Genomic DNA, 13,719 nt, shown 5'->3' with positions numbered 1-13,719 from the left:
TGTCACCCTCACTGAGAAGAAGTTTCTTCTCAAATTTAAGTGGAATCTCTTGTGTTCCAGTTCGAACCCATTATCCCTTGTCCTATCATTGGTTGTCACCGAGAAGAGCCTGGCTCCATCCTCATGACACTCACCCTTTACATATTTGTAAACATTAATGAGGTCACCCCTTGGTCTCCTCTTCTCCAAGCTAAAGAGATCCAGCTCCCTCAGCCTTTCCTCATAAGGGAGATGCTCCGCTCCCTTCATCATCTTTGTTGCCCTGGACTGGACTCTCTCCAGCAGTTCCCTGTCCTTCTGGAACTGAGAGGCCCAGAACTGGACACAATTTTCCAGATGTGGTCTCACCAGGGCAGAGTAGAGAGGAAGGAGAACCTCTCTCAACCTACTAACCACCCCCCTTCTAATACACCCCAGGATGCCATTGGCCTTCCTGGCCACAAGGGCACAGTGCTGGCTCATGGTCATCCTGCTGTCCACCAGGACCCCCAGGTCCCTTTCCCCTATGCTGCTCTCTAATAGGTTATTCCCCAACTTATACTGGAACCTGGGGTTGTTCCTGCCCAGATGCAAGACTCTACACTTGCCCTTGTTATATTTCATTAAATTTTTCCCTGCCCAACTCTCCAGCCTGTCGAGGTCTCTGGATGGCAGCACAGCCTTCTGACGTGTCAGCCACTCTTCCCAGCTTGGTGTCATCAGCAAACGTGCTGACAGTACACTCTATTCCGTCATCCAAATCATTGATGAATATATTGAATAATATAGGCCCCAGTACTGACCCCTGAGGTACTCCACTAGATACTGGCCTCCAATTAGACTCTGCCCCATTGACCACAACTCCCTGGCTTCTTCCCTTCAGCCAGTTCGCAGTCCACCTCACTACCCAATCATCCAGACCGCACTCCCTCAGTTTAGCTGTGACGATGCTGTGGGAGACTGTGTTAAGTGCCTTACTCAAGTCAAAGTAGACCACATCCACTGCTCTGCCATCATCCATCCATCTTGTTATGTCCTCATAAAAGTCAATGAGGTTGCTCAAGCATGACTTCCCCTTGGTGAAGCCATGCTGACTGCCCCTAACGACCCTCTTATCCCTGATATGCCTAGAGATGGCCCCAAGGATAAATTGTTCCATCACTTTGCCAGGGATGGAGGTGAGGCTGACCGGTCTATAGTTACCCAGGTCCTCCTTCTTGCCCTTTTTGAAGACTGGAGTGACATTTGCTTTTCCTCCAGTCCTCAACCACCTCTCCCGTTTCCCAAGATTTGGCAAAGATGATGGAGAGTGGTCCAGCAATGACCTCAGCCAGCTCCCTCAGCACCCGTGGGTGCATCCCATCCGGACCCATGGATTTATGGATGTCCAGATTGCCTAACTGCTCCCTAACCCAGTCTTCATCAACCAAGGCAAATTCCTCCATTGTCCTGCCTTGCTCTGGGGCCTCAGCGGTACGGGGCTCCTCAGGACAGCCTCCGGCAGAGCAGACAGAGACAAAGAAGGCATTCAGTAACTCTGCCTTCTCTGTATCTTCTGTCACCAGGGCACCAGGACATGTTAAACATCATTACTGTGACTTTTTAAATCAACTGGCTATTAATGTTTGCATTGCTGAGAACTTTCTACAATAGGAATTCTCTTGCTCCTATTTCTCTGCCGTCAAACATATTAAAGAAAGAAACTTTCATTAGAAAAAAGCATATACAAGTTTAAGAGTGTATTAACTGGAGGGGGATAATGTTCTGCTTACTTGAAGGCCTTCTTAAAAAATGTTTATAAGTAAACATACCTCTAAGGCTAATTAATTTATTTACATTGAAATCAGAAAGAACTGGGAGTACTTTAAGTGTCATGCTGCATTCAAAGGCCAACTATAGCTAGCCAATTGCCACAGGAGTACTTAGAAAGTATAAGGAGAATTTTTGTCACGTGAACAAAAGGCAGTACTGAATATCTTCATCTCTGAAGCAAGGATATTTGGGATGAGTTTAACATCCTTTTTAAAAGTCAAGTCTTTTCTACAATGTTAGTTTTGAAGGTCAGTTGCAAAACTAGCTGTTACTTTAAAAATACTGCATCAGGTAGGAATGTTCATACTCTGAGTCTCTCTCCCCCAAACACTTCTGCTACTACAATAGCTAGGATGCTACAAGCAGACTCCAGAACCTCCAAACATTAATAGTGTTTGTATGCAACTACCTCCTTCTCTTCTATCAATGTTGAGCCTTGGCTGAATGTCACAAGCAGGGGGCTGTGCAGAACTGAGTTATGAGCTACGCAGTCCTGGGAAAGGCAGAGACCTGTTCTATTGCTCCTTCACTCTGGGGCTGAGGGGTAATCTATGCCTCTGCTTAGCAAGCACGGATTACCTAATTCTGTTAAACACCATATGAAAAGGCAGCCCCCTCCATCTATTCCCCGTCCTACAAGGAGTTTCCCTCCCCAGAGAATCAATGAAGGGACATTTTGTGAAAGAACACTCGGTCTCTCCTGTTTTTCTACAGGGTGGCATTAATAGCCTGCTGTGATTAGGCCCTAGATATAACCTGGTACAGTGTTTTTTTGATACCAAATAACAAATCACTCAACCACAAACACAGACCCCCAACATCAGCTTCTTATTAAACTTTAAAACACATTTTTCTACGTAATTACACACTTTACATGGTTGCATTCAAAATACAATACTGCACTAATATACACAGATAAGTAAAAAATACATATAAACTGAAAATGCAATAACAACTTCAGTTTAAAAAGCAAAATACAAACTCTTCCTCTGGATCTTACTAAATACCAGCATGTTCTGACTCTGTGAAGTTTCCAAGGTAACTAAGTAACATCCTCGATGGCTTAAAGTTAGAGCTTGCAGTGTCTTATGTTTAATTTACTGCTGTGGCTACGATCCACTTTGGCCAGTGCGTAAGAGAAGAGAAACACCATGTCAGGACAGCAACATGCAGTCCATAGAGGAAAATACACATGTAGAATGGCAGATGTCATTCAAGCAGCTATTTAGAGTTAGAGGTATCTAGCAAGTAATTTTTACTTGAGTGTAATTTTTGTTGGCAAAGCAAATTATCAATATCGTTGGCTGGCTAATTAAGTAGATATGAATGTTACTTTTTGTTTTGCTTCTATATTTACTGTTGCTAGTCAGGTTTTTTCTTTTGTCATCATCATTCTGAGGAACAGACACAGTCTCCAACTTATCAAAAACTAATTACAACATCTTCAGAAAGGTATTTTTTCAGTCTAAATATCGAATTTGTAAAAAACTAATCAGGAATTCTGATATTATAATATAAGTAATGTTTATATAAATGTCAAACTTTCAAGTTATCGTATCTTTCATTTTCGGAATCACCTCCTTACCATAAAGATGGTGAATGGAATAATATACTGCAGAAGTATTTTAAAGAGTACACTTAAAGAGTATTTAAAAATGTACACTAAAAAAAAAAAAGAAGGCATAAAAAACTAAATCAGGCAATTTACTTGAATCAGGGAAAGCTCTGATGCCAAAGCCTTTGCTAAATTTGGCTCTGAAAGTCCATTCTAGTTACAGGGTGTAGTTACAGCCCAACAGGCTAACAAAAACGTTCTCCTACATGAAGTCTTGGGAAGCAATCCAATTCCAAACACTTTACTACCAAATGCAGACTAGCACAGGGCATACTCCATAAAGAACGCCTCATGTAATAGAGGATTTATGCACCTCTAAATTAGGCATTGCAAACCTAGCTTACAGGCACTGACCTCTGGAGCAATACAAAAATTTTGGGGTGAGGCACCTGGACATGCTTGAGAGTTCTGGGCTCGCTATACCATGCACAGGAGAGTCAGGCACTCCAGAGCTCTGCAAAAACCCCAGGCACCAACCTGCTCCTAGTTAGTAGGAAAAAAATTTTAAAAAGCATTGACAGAGCAACAAATACTGTCCAACACCCATCCTGCTCCATAGTCCAGGCAGACGCAGAACTGAGACTGCAGTCTCACAGTGCTCTCCCAAATGAAGGCATCAACAAGGCTGCTTTGGAACTTGTTCTATTTTAATATCTGGAAAACTGAAGAAATAGCAGTGCTTAGGCTCACATTTAACAGTATGGTATACAGCAGTCAGTTCAGGATACAAGTTTACTCTACCTGGACAATCTCCACGTGGATTGATTGCTCCAAATAGCTCGACAATGGTTTGGTTGTAAAAATACTGAGGCAGTCCTAAGAACAAGTAACAACATCTGGTAGCATGGCCCTATCTCCAAGCTAACTGGTCCAGTTGTAATCTACAGTGTGGTACTGGTACACGTGCTTTCTTTCTGGTCCACTGACTTCCATCTCTGGAAGTCTAAACAGAGGCAATGAACTCTTCCGTATAAACTGGTAAATGGCTTGGTGGTCAGCCCCCCTTTCCTGGAGGGTGAACAAGGGTATCAACACGGTCAGACTAAGTGTCCTAACTGTTAAGTTATATCACATGCGTAGGGCTTTTACTCCCACTATGTTTTAGAAAAACATGACAACTAACATAGATTACTATGGCAGGGCAGCCCAAAGATATTGACAAAAATAATTCTCTGCTGGATCTTGGACAATCCAGAGAACAGAAATGCTGAGCACGCAAAGCAGTCTGTCCCACTTACGATTCAGAGATAGCAAATATTATCTCCTCACTGGTCAACACTTACTGACTTTTCTACGGAGTTACCTACACTGGAGTAAAGTCCAGTTTTATCAACCGACATGAAACAATGTTGAATAACCTAGATATAAAGTGCCATATGAAGTCTACACAAAGGAAAAAGATCATTGAACATTCAATAAGTGCTGACATTTCATTTCCAGTAGTTGTGACCACGAAGAGGAATCTCACATCAAGTCCCCAGTACATACGGGGATTACAACGTTACAAGCCAACACTGAGAATGCTGAGACATTTCAGAACACAGAGCAGGGCAAGGCTGTTGACAATCTCTCTTTCAGAACTTCTCCTTCAGAAAGGAACAGTAATAATAATAATATTTTGATAGTTCAAAAGTAGCTTACTAGTAGTATGGACAATCTTACTGTCTAACCACATAATTCCTGTCTAAAAAGACTCACAGTGCGAAATTATTGAACTGTACACAAAATTAATTGCTTACATAGGCTTAACCCCCCAAAAGGAAGAAGGCAGCAATACAAAGAGAAACTTTACGAAGAACTTCTGGATGATCCCAGAGCTACAGACTAGCAAGTCTTACTTCCACAGAGAGCAAACTGGTAGCTACTACAGGGGAGAACATAAAAAGACACATGGAACAACAGGATATACAGAAGAAGATCTGATGCAGCTCTTGAGGAGGGATGTCATGACATACAGATCTAATGAGTTCTGCCAAGACTCAGCCACCATGCAGGTAAGCATGACCTAGCTGATTTAACATATTCTTTCTGAAAAAAGTCTTTCCGTAGAATCCCTCAACAAAAAGTATTAAATTAGCTAGGCTCTCTGCAATATGGGGGAAGGACCTCCTGTGAAAAAGTAACAAGACAGAAACCAAAGGGTAAAATAAAAGTGGGTAGATGTTATCAACAAGCACCTCAAGGAACTATTCTGCAGTCTATGGTATCTAACAAAACCCTAACAGAAAGGAGCAATCAGTAAAATGTTCAGTATGAATCATTTCGTATTGCCTGCAAAGTAAGCATTCCTCACTTTCCTCAAAGCAGAGTTCTGCATGAGCACATAACCACTAATAAATGCATGTGTCTATATAAAAATACATTTTAAATCAAAGCTACAGCCCGCTCACCCTTCTTACTATCTGCAGAATAAGGACAGCAGAACCTGAGTCCCCATTGAGCCCAGGGTGCACTACAAGAGTGCGGGGCTTTCCCTAATTCTCAAGATTTAACATTTAAATGATGTATTTAAAACCAGAAGGAGCAGACTTGGGGTCTAAAAGAAAATTTGCACTTTAGTACTTTGCTTTGTTCTTGAAACAAAAAAGTATTTATAATATTGCATCATGTGCTAGTTATTCACCTTACTCAATTTTAGCTGCTGCTAACCTTACAGCTCTACCTAGGATATTGAACTATCATCCCTTTAAAAACCATGCCTTTCCAAACCGCTCGGCTGCACTGGTCATATTCGAAGTTTGCTATTCTGAAAAGGTTAAATGTCTTATAACTCAAGAACATCACCATTTCTGAGAAGTAATTCCATGCCGATTTTATCTTTTAACTAGTTCAATAACTGTGGAGAAAATGAAAAGTGAAATATTAAAATCCTACCAATGAATATTTCTACCAAAACCAAGTCAACTAAATGGGAAAGAATATGGTAGAGAATGATGACACAAATCTACTAAGGAACAATGGACAAAGTAATTTAGATATTAAAAGCTATAGATAATTATTTGCAGTTGTTTATATTTGCTTTTAAAATATGAAATACTCTTTTAACTACCTTTTGTTAGCAATTAGTATTAAATGTTAAATCAAGATCACATGGTTTATTCAGGCTCTGGAAACATTCATACATCTCCAAAACAAATTCATGTAGGGCTTGGACTACGATGATAAGTGTGAGAGCTAGTTTATTTTTATAGACCGTTGCTAAAGCACTGGTGGACTAAAAATAAGTTCTGTCAAACAATGATACTGTATTCTCAATCTATAACAAACAAATACTTTCCATAGATCATCCAAATCAGGAGAATGAAAATGAACTGTTAATTTTGAGAAATAATAAATAAGGACTTGGTAAAGATAAGATTCAGAAATGCCTAGAGCTGTTAAGACACAGGGTAGGGGAGGAGTGGAAGGCATGAATGTTTTAACAACCTTTGTTTCAAATGATATACAGCACTCATGTAACATTCACCAGTTTAGAATTTTCTAGACTGGGTCTAACAGGTTTTTTGTAGCCAGCTTCGAGAGACTGCGTGCCCTCCGTGAATTCTGACTCTCTAGCTTTCAACTTGAGGGCTTTTATGAATAAACCCATTTCACTTGCTTGGCTGTTCTGAAACTCAGTGCTTAATGTGCCAAGTGTTGCTGACTTACTGTTCTTGCGACATCAAACACAACCCTACAGCCACCTTTACTGAACAGTTTATTTATGTCTTAAATTAGCTCTCACTTGTGATTTAACATTACTGAAGTAAAGCCTCCTTTGTGCACTAATCTTCAGTGTGGCCAGGTTTACCATTTGAATTTCAATAACGGCTTCTCTAGAATGTTTTCATCATGTAGTTTTACCAGGTTACATGTGAACACCTGAAATCCTGCATCTCAGTTGCATTAGATCTTTCTTACTCTTTCAAATATAAATTGATGCCGAGGTGAACTTTCCTCTCTTCATGTGAAGACTGATATTACAGTTTACTGGTATATTTTTTATGCCTTGCTTTGTATTCACTTATGTTGGCCTTGTGTCCTCACAAATTAGAATTCCTACCAGACGTCGAGATGCTGTGGAACTTCTCAGACACAGTACTACTCCATCAGGTCTAAACTGCATTGACAGTTTCTAGCAGGGTACAAGACAACAGCATCTTCATCTTTTCATTCCACTGCATTTCTGTGATTTTGAATTTGTTCCTTCCCAGTGCAGGGCAAAACCCTGATTGTTTCAGGCTCGCCCCATCCAAAACACATTACGCTTATTCAAAAGACATGCATGACATCTTTTCATTTAACGTCCTATCTAGCACCATGATTTTTCTTTTTGTTTTTATTTTCTACCACAGGGATAATTTGCATTGCATTCTTTACTGGAAACACAGATATCTGTTGTACACATATCCAAAAGATGCTCCTGATCAAGTTGGTATATTTCTCAGCTCCTGACAGGTTTTTCATGGACCTTAGTTGAAAGAAAGAAGAAGGAAAGGAAAGGAAAAGGGAAAGGAATATAGGTATAAACTCACTTTCTATGCTAACATTCCCACTTCACTTCTGGAGATGGTACGCCAGCCCCTGTGTGTAAACATTCTACTGACTAATGAACTTGTATCTGCCTTTCAGATGTGCTGAAATTCTGAATTCTCTTTTTCTAGGTTGGACCTCCAAACTGGAAGAGTATTTCTGAGAAAAATACTGTTCAGTCAATTAACCTAAACTTCTTATTTGAAAGCTCCCAGGACCTTTTATCTCCATCATCCTGTGTTTGTAGTCAAAGGAAACAAACCCTCAAAGCTCAATTGCCAGTTGACTGTTATTTCTATGAATGCAATTGACAGGTTGTTTTGGTTTGGTTTAATTCATGACAGACATCAATTCCAAAACTTCAGGGAGTGTTCCAGGCTCTGTCAGCTGGGGCACTATTGTTTCTTTGAAGTAAAATCTGAATGAGACGTAAGTGAAAAATACCTAATCGGCAGAACAAAATGCTGTTAACCTGCAGAAGCTACAGTAAACTCCAAACAGACTTTCTCACAGGAACTCCTTGTCAATGAGTGACAGGAACAAAACAGATCTGACAGCAAAGCCTATAATCTCCATTACACATATGCCTCGGCCAACTCCAGGACCCCAATTACCTCTTCCTACTCCCTCCTATCCAATTGCTTTAGATGAAGGATATCTCAGGTACTCCTTCCTGCCTGCACACCCAAGAACAGTGCCACACTTTGCTCTGTTAGTCAAAGTGTAAACTTAGCAAGACACAGTAATTAGAGTGCACAGCCCTCCAACTGGTACCATCATTTACAAGTCATTCACCAAAACGATGAATATGTTAAGAAAGAAAACAAGGTCTGTACAATTGTGCTCTCTCTCTCAAACACATCTATAATTCTACCATTGTCAGTATACTTCACTATTTCATTGCTCTTTTATCAAATTTTTGCTGCAGTTTAGATTGTACAGTGCCAAACAAAGCATGGATATGATAAAATATCTGCAGGTCTCTTGATATCATCTAGATTACCTGGACAGAACATAATGGTTCATCAATCCAAAAAACAATCCTCTCAATGAATCAAAATCTATGTTCCGGATTGGCTTCCAGAGAGGAAGAACAAGCCATCTGAAGACTGCACTGAACCCTCATATTATTTGGAAATGAGAGCAATGTAAGGTTTTTGCTTTTTTTCTGTCTTAGTACAGTAATAGCACAGAAAAAAATAAAAAAGGTGGACATTAATTCTATGGCAAAAGACCACTGAAAATGGAAATATATTTTATATACTATTTTAAATTAATTCTTGACTATAAGTGATGATCAAAGCAAAATACTAATTAATTAAGAATTATATTTATGGAACACTCATAAGTTCATTAGTTACTTGAATGACCCTGATAGCCCAAAACTGTTTAAATACAGCTTTCCTAACACAGAAAGGCATGGTCTTTGCAAAACTCATCATAATGGATTATGTATACTGTGTAGAGTTGCTAAATTCCCTACACTTCAGGTGAGATAGGTCAGTTTCTCAGCTGTTCCTAAACACATTACCAGTTGCACAAACCATTTGTGGCAATTTCACATCCATGGTACACTAAACCCTTGTAGCCATCACTCTTCTTCCTCCTCCATTGAGAAGAAACAGCACCCAGAGAATTTCAGTTCTAACACTGAGTATTTTAGAAACTGTGACGTATCTGCAGCTGAAGCTGCAGCAAAGATGAATGAAGGCAAATTGTTCATTAAAAGGTTAGAAAAACATTATTTTAAACAGTTACTATGTACAACACGCTGTTTATCAAAAGATAGAGATAAGACAGATTCCCACTTTGCACTGAGCCCTGTAACATGTAATGAGCATCACCTGCGGGCATCGTCAAAAGGCACTTAAAAGGCATTTATACAATAGCCTAGATATTCTGAAAAGAATATTCTGTGCCTTGTAGTCACTAGTTCCAGGCAGAATGCACCATACTAGGAAATTCAGAAATACAAATTAGCCCCTAAGTGTATTTTACCTCTATTAAAAGTCCAGTTCTTTCAAATTAAGTGACTTTTTAGAATTCAAGTCATTATAAATCCAATATGAAGACCATTTTTATTAAAAGATGTTAAGAGTAAGATCTTACTTTGGCAGTAACAGTGAAAACAAAGGGCACAGACAAGCCTCGGAAAAACGGCCTCAGCTAAGATTGCCCAGCATGTCCTACTGTAACACCATCTCCTCAGTTCACATAACTTTACCAAGCTATAATTGTTCAGACTAAAATTTTCCACACTGGACTTGTGCCAATTTTGAAACATCTTGCAGAGTTTTTTTAGGCTCTTCCAAGTAAGAGGCTGGGGAAAAATACGCTGCTCTTTACAGATTAATGAATTCCACTGACCTTTCCAACAGCCTGAGAGCACTAGCACTTCGGAACTGGTGGGTCACCGAGTACATCTTTTTGCCAACACTGGGAAAACCCTCCTGAACTTGGCCAAGTGCAAGTGTTTGTACATACTGCTAATTTATGTGCACAGAAGATATTTAGATCACCCTATCTAAACACTATGCAGGAGACAGGGAAGCCATGCATGGGGGATGTAAACGACTAGGTGCAGACTGAAAGACGCACAAATGAAGAGCCAGCATTAAAGCAGGATCAGTAAGCGCCATCTGGCCAAAGAAACTGGGATAAAAGGTAGTAAAGGCTGGCTGATAAAGTGAAGGGGTGGAGCAGTAACAGCAGGAGTTTCATCTAGGAGAATATGCGGGGCGGGGTGGGGGGGGCAACAAGCCAAGTTTGCACATTCCCCAAAATAACTGGAATGAAACCCAAAATTGCTGCCTAGCAGACAAATGGTGAGACTCAGTATCTGCAGAACTGTAAGTAATACATCCTGTTTCCCTGGGGACCACAAAATAGATAACTACACACTACCCGGCTAAAATAATACTCTAAATTCAAACTACAGAGGTCTGTTGGATTGGAAGTTATCCAGCTTGATGAAGAACAACATCTGGTTTTTTCCAATATATTTTTTAAAAAACCCTAAGAATTTACAAGTAATAAAAAAGTGTTAAAGAAAAATCAAAGACTGCAAATCCAAGCCCTGAAAGTCTTTGCAATTTTAATTAGGCTTTTCTGTGCATGCATTTTATGAGTTTTTGAAGACACAATCACATACCACGATTTCCATGAAATCCCTGTCTTTTTTCTAGCAAAGAGTGCTCTGAAAGTTAGTACAGCACATTAAAAGGAAATGCATACTGCAGACCTTTGTTGCAGAATTTAGACGATGTGCAATGGAGGAGGCCAGAGTTGAAGAACAAGAAAGATGATCCTACAGATGATGCAGTTAAATGCTGCACTTGAAAACTGCTTTTTTTTCCCTGCTACTGATACCATCCTTTGAGGATGCCAGGAAATATGGATAACTATCCAAAGACCATAGGATACTGCCAGTCTGCAGAAATACTTTGCAGATAAACTAGGGATACGTTTGGAATATGAAGGACTATTAGAGACAGTAATGTGAGAAAAGCAATTGATTAGGTCAGTGCCTCTGAAGAAGTGCCAAACAGGGGTGGTTACATTTGTCTTCTATGACAGCTCATCCAAGTAGAAAATACCATCATCCTCTCGGTCTGTTGTGAAATTAAATTATTTTGTAAAGAACTAAATGGAAAAATGCCATTCTTTGAATGTAACTGTACATGTCTTAAAACTAACTTGATGTACTTTGTGGTCATCCTCTTTCAACGTCTTTGCCTATACCTAAGTAGTTCCAGCAGAGCAAGCAACTGACAAAGCTGGTGTAAACTACAGGCAGCTGGGGGAACAACAGGAACCCAGTTGTTCAGATTACACAGTCGTCACTCTTGTACCTTTTCCAAACAGAGATTTTTAGCCCTTAAAGCTGCACCATGACCCAAGTGCATCTCATAGTCTTCTGCCACATCTCTACTCTCTTACTCCTTCACAGTCAGAGGTAAAACACCTTCACCACCAACCCAATCAGAGAAGAACAAGTCAGTAATATTTAGGAGACAAAACTACATATTCAGTTAGCCCTTACCTCATTTGTTGGAACAATAGCAAAAGGCTGGATGACAGCTGCCAGTGGAATGCGAGCCTGTTTGGCCATATCTGAAGATGATGGGAAGCAGTAGGTAGTACATCGGATATAACGAGGGCTGGCATGGCCTGAAACACCCAACATAATATGCAGAATGAAAGGCTGTTAAAAGGAACCCGCCTGTCCCAAATACAAACCAGAAAAATCAAAACAACAACATAAAGCTACAAGTGGTTATGCTAAGTTAAATACATGCTTTTTTTTCCCCTCCCATGCAAGTTTCTGCCCATCTGTCCTCTTTATATATCGGCCCATTCCCTGTCCCTATGGGTAAATATTTTCTTACAGTTTGAGTTTAAAGCAAAGATTTAAACATGTTGAGAAAAAAACCCACAATTATTTGCAACACAAATCTCAATAGAGATTAGTTTGAAACATATCATAGATCTTAAAAGGAAATAACATGAATGAAATCCCCAGCGGAAATTGTATATAATGAAATGCTGCAGACTGATACCTACTGTCAAGACTGCTCTAACAAGCGAGCTCTGATTCAAAAAATAGAATACCTGTGTTAACATCACCATGCTCATTTATCTTGCAAAACAGCATGCTGAAATTACTACGCCACTTCTTGTAATACACTTAGCTCAGTTCCCTCAATGAGAAACTGTCATGCACTGCAGACCAGAGCACTGAAAGGCAACATAAGTTCAGAAACTGGCTTCTTTATACTCCTTTTTTAACCATCAAGCTGCAGCTCTGCTCATTTTCTTGAAAGGAATTTCTTTGTTCATCAGAAATGCAAGACCCCATTCTCAGATAATGCCAAAAAATCTTGATGTGTTTGTACATTTTTTACGGTTTATCCAAACACAGATAAATATGTGCTGGACTGAATGATACCATCGGTTTAAGCTGTATTAAAATATCAAGTCTGCTGTCAAGAGCAGCACACGGAATATGGTAATTCCAAGCTCTGGGAAGAGGCAAAGGCAGATATACTGGCCAAAGGAAAAAATTAAGTCAACTAGACAGCTTGTATTCTGCCTCTGCTACTCTCACTGTGTCTTCTAGTATCCAGCTTTTAAAATCTCAAAAGAATACAAAAATTATTTAACTTGAAATTTAAAGCCTTGAAAATTTTTAAGTTAAAAAGAAAAGTTGTCTCAACTATTAATATTATTTTAAAGGTCAGGAATGGCAGAAGAGGTGAGGGCACAGTGGTCTCAAAGCATTCACTGGAATTAACCCAAGGTATAAGAATTCAACTCCCACTTCTTCCCCTTGACCTCACCCTTTCTTTTTCTTCTTTCAAGGTAGTTCCCTATTTTATGTCGATTTTAACATAAGCAGCATCATTTTCAGATGAGAAATTTGAGAATTTAGTCTTTCTTTTTTTATATAATTATATTTGATTTCACCTAGAAAGACTCCCAAAGCAGTAACAAGGACAGTTACCTTGGTCTTGGATCATGCAGTCTGTGGTGACAAGAGGAGGAACCTGTCCTCTTATGTTTGTAGCATAGATCTGTCCGCCCCTAGAAGCCTTATCATTTTCAATTACTTGAATCTGATGAATTAGAAGCAAGAACAGCGTAAGAACGGTAAGCCATGCATTCAGTTACAATCATAAACAGCTCTGCTAACATCTACACCAAGTAGCACTATTGACATTGCCTTATACACAGGTGCTATAAATCAATCACAATACAGGCTTCAGGGACACAACTAGAAAACTATATACACAGCTGAGCAG

The 13,719-nt window shown here is 39.6% G+C and overlaps 1 protein-coding gene across 2 annotated transcripts in view; it reads right to left on the bottom strand.

Annotated features, from left to right (window-relative positions):
- The window catches only part of SEC24D (SEC24 homolog D, COPII coat complex component), a 68,231-nt gene that overhangs the window by 28,067 nt on the left and 26,445 nt on the right, over positions 1 to 13,719 (bottom strand). For both annotated transcript variants that reach the window (XM_065836591.2, XM_065836590.2), the window contains 2 exons: positions 13,422 to 13,533; positions 11,961 to 12,088 (listed from right to left, as the gene is read on the bottom strand). In XM_065836591.2, the coding sequence (XP_065692663.2) occupies positions 11,961 to 12,088; positions 13,422 to 13,533 (240 nt within the window). The remainder of the gene's footprint in view (positions 1 to 11,960; positions 12,089 to 13,421; positions 13,534 to 13,719) is intronic.

This window comes from Patagioenas fasciata, chromosome 4 (assembly GCF_037038585.1).
Source record: "Patagioenas fasciata isolate bPatFas1 chromosome 4, bPatFas1.hap1, whole genome shotgun sequence".
NCBI lineage: Eukaryota > Metazoa > Chordata > Aves > Columbiformes > Columbidae > Patagioenas > Patagioenas fasciata.
This window is presented reverse-complemented; position numbering and strand designations above follow the sequence as displayed.